General features: G+C 35.6%; 1 protein-coding gene across 1 annotated transcript in view; it reads left to right on the top strand.

Annotated features, from left to right (window-relative positions):
• LOC107657148 (connector enhancer of kinase suppressor of ras 3-like) overlaps positions 1 to 7,330 on the top strand; it is a 65,951-nt gene that overhangs the window by 18,943 nt on the left and 39,678 nt on the right. The window contains exons 5-7 of the mRNA XM_016445176.1: positions 1,161 to 1,202; positions 2,787 to 2,906; positions 5,365 to 5,424. Of these exons, the coding sequence (XP_016300662.1) occupies positions 1,161 to 1,202; positions 2,787 to 2,906; positions 5,365 to 5,424 (222 nt within the window). The remainder of the gene's footprint in view (positions 1 to 1,160; positions 1,203 to 2,786; positions 2,907 to 5,364; positions 5,425 to 7,330) is intronic.

The raw sequence follows: 7,330 nt of genomic DNA, 5'->3' as shown, positions 1-7,330 counted from the left end.
ATATATATACATATCTATGGTCTACACTGCATGCGGCGCGGCATGACACGACAAATCCCCGACAGAAAACTGCTGCTGTGTTCTATTTATGACGTATTGACACAAATTTCAAATGATTTTCAACGGTCGCTTTATCGCATCCAGTGTAGACTGACTTTAGCTGTTGCGGCGCGGCGTGACAACTGTCGCGTCCAGTGTAGACACGGTGTTACTCACCTATCGAGAAGAAACAAAGCAGGCCTTCCGCTCCTTGAGTTCTCTCCAGCGTTGGAAAGCTGATCCGATATTTACACGGGTCCTACTTCTTGCCTTATCGTAAGCCTTCTTTTGTTCTGCAGACGTTTTCCTCTTTTGTTTTTTATCCACCATCTCTATCTTTCTGTCGCTCGGCTCGGCTAATGTCCGTCCTGTGCACTGAACGCTCTCTCCTCCACATCATGAGTAGACACGCCCCTTACTGCTGATTGGCTACAAGTTTGTTTTGGTACTCTGCTCGACTCAGTTTTCTAAAGCGTTTTTGAAAAAATACATACCCACCTTTAAGTGGAAAAAACAAGTCCAACGATGAGTGTAATAACTGGATCTGGCAACACGACTGAGACTGCGCCCGCGCCCTCACTCCCAACTTTCTCTCAAGCCACGTTCACATGAATCGCTTTCCATCATTTTCACATCACGGACACTATAAACAATCTAGGCACACCATTTAAATTGAATTATACATGTAAATACTCGTAGGAGGAGTTTTAAATGGCTAGTTATTCAGAGAACTTCAATTTTTTTTTTTTATATGAAAAATTGACAGAGGTATGGACCTCTGTGACCTTATAGCTGGCTACGGCTATGACCACAAGTGTTGATTATCATTGGGTGAACTATTCCTTTAAAGCTTTCCTTCAAACATTTAAAAACAATTTTTAAAAAATCTCTCCCTTTTAGCCTTAATGCACCAGATGCTGGGTTTCCTCAATTTGGTGTACTTCCACAATGTCTTGTGTAATTATCTTGTCTTGGAGTGGACATGGAGATGTAATTCAAGGCTGTTTATTTTAGGCTGGAGGTCATTCACTGTTGTTGTGTCAAGCTCTGTAATTATACAACATTCCTAAATCTGAACTTTTTATTTTTATTATTGCAATTTTTCTTTCTTTCATGCACAGGACTGCACTGTCTACGACATGGAAGAGAAGATTTTGGATGTTGTAAGTATTTTGCATTTCCAGTATTACTTTTTTATACTCATAAAGCTATTTGTTTTATTTCTTTCACTTAATTGTGTAAATGAGGATAATGGGACTAGTTTTAGTTAGTTTTATGTTTCTGAGTTTCTCAGGCAGCAATGCCTTTTACCATGCGTCATTTCATGTTAACAAAAATTATGATCCGACCCCCCAATAAACATATATTTACACTGGCATTGTTATATTATTACAAAATACAAAATATTATTTATTTAATATATTTAGTCAGAATACATTACTTAAAATGTGTAATCAATAGATTACATTACTGACTATAATTTTCATCATGTACTGTAATTTGAAATCAGTGACACAAGATGATTTGGTTTATCTTAGGTTATGTTGCACACTAACTGTTTATATAGAAAGGAAAAAGTTCTTCTCATCAGGACCACCTGGCTGAATTTCATTTCAGATTACAACCTAGGTTTAATGTTGAAACAATTCTAGTAGTGACGCCTTCATAAATGCAACGTAAACCATGGGGGCTTGCTGTTCTCGCCAGTGTTTCATCGAGAATGTTACCGTTCATTTTGTTTACACTCCTGTTCTTGTGCACTGAGTGGAAAATTAAATCAAAGCGCAAATAGTGTTCGGTTTGTTTATTCAAGCCACATGGTTTGTTGGACTTCATTTATGTGCTTGGCTTCTGTGAATTATTGTGGAATTTTTTAGTAGTTCTAATGGATCTGTTTTTCCAGACCCAAATTAAAGATAGCATTAGATTAGATTAAAATAAGTGCTTACATTATTGGTCCAATCAACATGGTAGTCCACTAGACTCTGGAAAACCGCCTTTGATCATGTGTTTTTATTTAGATTTATCCACAGTATTGCTTCTGTATTGGTGGGATGCTTGGAACAAGCTTGCATGAGCATAAATATACTCCACCAGTCTACCGCTGTTAATAATGATGAGCTGTAATTGGGTGGTTTGGGAGCATAAAGTGGAGAAGGGACAGTTTTGGAGGAGGAAGGGAGTTCCCATAATTTAAAAAAATTGTTCATAACTGAAAAATCAGATAATATTGTAGCTATTATCCCAACTCCTTTCCCTTGGGACTTAGCTGCTGTAATATTCTCCCTTCTCCTGATACTATGCCATGGGGCAAATATGGAGATCAACCCTCAGATGTATACACAGGATAAGTATGTATTTGTAATGCATAGCCAGGTGACACTTTATTTGGATAGTTCATCTTAGACTGTCTACTAATTATAAGCAGACTGTTAGGGTAAGGGTTGGGTTTAGTATAATAAGTTGATATGGACATGCAATGTTGATATGTACTTGCAATAGTCAGTAGAATGTCTGTTGGGGAACCATCAAAATAAAGGGTTAGCAGATATTAAGCAGACAGTCTACTAATACTAGTAATACACTAATACTAATATGACTGCTAGTTGACATGTCTAAAGTGGACTATCCAAATAAAGTGTAAATCATAGCCATTTTGAATTGCACATCTTGAGTGACAGAATTTGAAGATGCTGCTCAATCATCCAGCACTATTTTTCTAAACTCTCTGTTTTCCTAAATTGCAGTCAAAGGTGTTGAACAGTATTTGTGACCAGACTGTGAGAACCACCTCTGATCCTCTCATGAGCCAGTCAGCATGTCTAGAGGAAGTTCAGCTGACCGACATCAAACCAGGAGAGGGATTGGTGAGAATTATTTTTTATAATTATTATCTACCTTCATAATGGTTATCTCCATTCGAGAGAAAAAAAAAACCCCCAGATAATTCCAAAATATGAAAATTCTCTCAACATTTAATCACACTGGTGCCATTCAAACCCCATTTTCTTCAATGGAACACAAAAGGATTAGAGTCTATCTTTGCTAATGGACTTCATGTATGTCTGAAGAGTTTGAGGTTTTAAAAGTATTTTATGATGCATTAATGTGACTTTTAGAGTGACTTTTTCTCAGACGAACACCCGTGCATTATTTCCACAGAACTATTTGCACGAGTATGCATACAGCAACACTGTGTACACAGATCTTTGGAAAAAACTGCAGGAAGTAAGTTACAAAATTGATGCAATGGAATCCTTAAATATTAGTGTAAGCGTGTTTGTCTTTTCAACCATACTTTTCATTATGTTTCATTATAAATCTTTTTCAGGTTGTAGACGCAGATTCAAGCATCCAGCTCCCAGCCTCAATAAATCAAATTATGAATGGCTGGATTCTTCAGATGGGTTTTCCTGTAGTAACTATTGACACTCGAACAGGAAGTATCACTCAGCAGCACTTCCTGATACACCCAGAGGCAGTAGTGGACAAGCCATCTGACTACAAGTATGTTTAAACTGACAAATGTGCCAACAGAGTCCTGTCCTTTTAAAGTATACTGTGTGTATGTTCAAAAATTATTGCAGTTATGAATGGTTTGTGCCAATCACATGGATGAAGAGTGGCAGTAACATGGGCCAGCACTGGCTGCTTACTAAAACAGCTTCCTATGAGCCCATGAAGACTGATACTGACTGGTTATTGGCCAACCTGAATGTCACGGGATACTACAGGGTTAATTATGATCCCCAGAACTGGGAACGTCTCCTCACACAACTGAATTCAGATCATAGCGTAGGTATCTCATTATCTTTAAATTAATTAAAAACATTAAGCATCAAAGTAGCATACCTGAATAAAATCCAAATTTAGCAAAACTGTAACAAAATTATATGGTTATATAGTATTAAATATAGTAGTCAACAACATTTGAAGTGGATCAAAAAAGTTAATCAAAGTTGTCCTAAGACAAGAACGCATTTTGGTTTTAGAACAACTTTTTTAATTTTTTTGGGTCGATTTTATTTTAAATACATGATAGATCAATAAAATGAGTACTTGATTTTAAATAAAACACACTGTTGACAAAAATATGTATTTTTATAAGTATTTTGACACTTATAAAATCGTCAAAATACTTATAAACACTTATAAAATCGGTTGCCAGTTTGCAGAAAACTCAGCGTATTGCAGTAGGGCTGTGCACTCTATGACCAATGCATGGCAAAAAAAATCCCTGGACATGAGATTTTTTTTTCTTTTTCTGCCATATGTCTATTCTAGAGACATTTTGTTACACCTTTACTTAATGATTATTTTGCCTTATGTCTGTTCTAGAGACATGTTACAGCTTTTTGATAAAGCTCTAATTGGTTTTCTTTTGGAAATATGTTTCAAATTCACACTGAATGCATTAATGACTGTAAAGCATGTCAGTGTGTGTCAAAATCGCAAAATTGATCAAAGAAATCCAAATTTCCATATCGCACAGCCCTATATTGCAGTCCTGGAAGCCAGCAAATGAACTTGGTCAGAGATCACAGATTCTACCTGACCTAAAAAGCCTTGACATCCATCTAAAAAGCTCTATGACCAGAAGTATATTAAAAAGCGGATGAATCTACTCAATTTATAGTGTAAGGCTAGTTGCCTCATATTGTCAAATGCAGTCGTTCCTGTTGTGTGTCCTCAATCTGGCAACTCGCCTAAGTGTCGAAAAAAAAAACATCTAAAAGGATTGTGATTGCTTCAGATAAGTCAATAATGTTGGCCATTGCTGTTTGAGCTCCATTAGCTAAAGCTGAAGAGTGAATGAACACAGGTAAACTGAAGCACTTTGGTAGCAGGTTAATTAACACAACCAAACAAATCCTATAATTTGAAATATACAAAACATAATATTACAACTTGTATCTAACTACACAAAATGACGTGAATGCACTAGTGAACTTGTGAAAGTACTAGTGAAAAGCTGCCATAACCAATCAGGAAAAAAGTAACATTTAGTTTTAGAATTAAATAAAATTAAGTCACGTGATCATTGTTGTCACTTCTGAGTACTCAAGTATACATTCTCATGCCTAAAATGTGTTGCAAAATTTTTTTACATTTTTTTTTTCAATCTTTTCCTAATAATGTGGACTGGAGATTTCAAGCTTAAAAGGGATGCAAAAGCACCATCAAAGTACCATGAAAAAAAGTCTGTGTTTTTTTCTGTTTTATATAGGAAATCATTCTCTCTTTTCACTGCCAACTGTATAGAGTTTATTGTCTCTCCTTTTCTGTTGTTTTCATGATTTTTCTCTCTGCCTTCCTGTTACTCAGGGCATGTACATAAAATCCACCTACGATGGGCTTCATGTCATCACTGGCACCACTGAACATGTGAGTAAGGGCTCCAATGACGAAAGCCTTTGATTCATCACATTTCGCTTTTTGATGCCAGTGGCTGAGATACATTTAGCTTTTATGTGCATGCCATGTTCAGTGTACATGAGCAAAATAATGGAAAGTAGAGGGGGCTTCTCTTACTTTATAGACTGAACAATGTTTGTAAGGGCTACAGATGTCAGGTTTGCTCATTCTTTGTATTTAGATTGGATTCCCAATAATGCATGGAGCTTTACAAAATGTAAAGCTGTAAAAATTAAATAGCATGCAAAAATGATGCTTCTGTTGTTTTGAACAACAGCACTCTTGCTTGTGCGATATCGTCACATTGTCACATCTTGTTAAACTGTGCATGAGAATCCATAATCGATCACACAACACATTGTGCTGCAATAAAATGTGAATGCACCAGTTCCTGGTATTTTCAGCGATTCAGATTCTGTACTCTTTCCAGTGTATAGATGGTTGTAGACCACATACTGATTTACATGCTAGCCATCATTGAAGACCATAAGTCGTAGATCTTGATCATAAAGATGTTAATTTAGTCTTAAATTATTTTAAATTAATTTAAAGTCTTCATTTTTGTTTCCTTACATTTGTATCCCCCATGTTTCAAAAAAGTTTTCTTGGTTATGTGAACATTAAGGGAACTCTGTCAAGTGGAGCGGAAGTATTTGTGTTCCCCAGGGGATTTGAACAAGTGAATTAATTTGTCTTTAGTCTGTATTTAACGATAGATATTCTAGTCAGTGATTTCAAGATCACACAACACTTCTCTGAAACTAAATTCCCACGAGTCAAGTGATGGTTGATTCATCCACCCCAGGCCAGTTGATCGTTAATTACAGTTAGTTAATCATGCTTGCTTGTGATTTTATTGTTTATTTTTCATTATAAAACATCAAAAGCTTGTATTTAAGCAATATCACTGCTGTTGTACTGAATTTTAGGATGTGTTTCAGCCATCAGCAGTTCATTGAATAAAAATTTAATAGCAAGTAACTTTTGCTTTAGACCAAATTTTTCCAGTATGTATTTTTCCACCAATAAAATCCAAATGATGCTTCCAAAAGAATCTCAAGATACACCAAAGGTATGATTATGAGGTATATGGATAAAGAGATTTATTTGTGCTATTTTGATGGCAGGGAGAAGTGTCATGGCTATATTGACATAATGATTCATGGACTTGAAACTTGCAGTTAATTGAGTTCTGTTGATTCAGTAGCCGTTCTGACAGACTCTGTCAGTTCATTTAGTAAAAGATTCATCAGAAAGATGTGTCAGGCTGATTCACACGGGTAACTCCTCAGTTCATGAGACTTTTTGAACAATTCAACAACTCTCTGGTATTCATTATTTGGTAGTCACACTCATGTTGTTTGCGGTCAAAGCTGACTGGAGACCATAATTGTATAATAATTTTATTTTAATGAAATGAATGTACTGTATTTCATTTGAATAATGTTTTTTTTTTCTATTATATATTTGGTATTTTGAAGGGATTTCATGTTACTAAACAATAATCACAAATTATGGACCATTTATTTCTGTATGAAATGTATAAAAAATACATTTCATACTATTTTTAAGTTAATTCAGTGTTGAAATGAAAAATTGAGCAAAAGTACTTAAAGTCCAATGAGTTGAGGCAGATTAGTGTCACCTGGTGGGAAAAGAAAGAAAGAAAGAAAGAGAATCTGTAATACCATGATATAGCCACTGGATGCCTGTATAGTCCTATATATAAATATACTGTATACAAGGCTGTGTATCCCCTTGTTACTAACAGCAATTTTTCAGACACACATTAATTTAATAAATTCTTATAACATTGCTCTGTTACAGTCACACCAGTTTGTGTGTGTGTGTGTGTGTGTGTGTGTGTGTGTGTGTG

Source organism: Sinocyclocheilus anshuiensis, unplaced genomic scaffold, assembly GCF_001515605.1.
Source record: "Sinocyclocheilus anshuiensis isolate Anshui unplaced genomic scaffold, SAMN03320099.WGS_v1.1 scaffold1891, whole genome shotgun sequence".
In the NCBI taxonomy this organism is placed as follows: Eukaryota; Metazoa; Chordata; class Actinopteri; order Cypriniformes; family Cyprinidae; genus Sinocyclocheilus; species Sinocyclocheilus anshuiensis.
The sequence above is the reverse complement of the archived record's forward strand: the minus strand, read 5'-3'. Positions and strand labels throughout refer to the sequence as shown.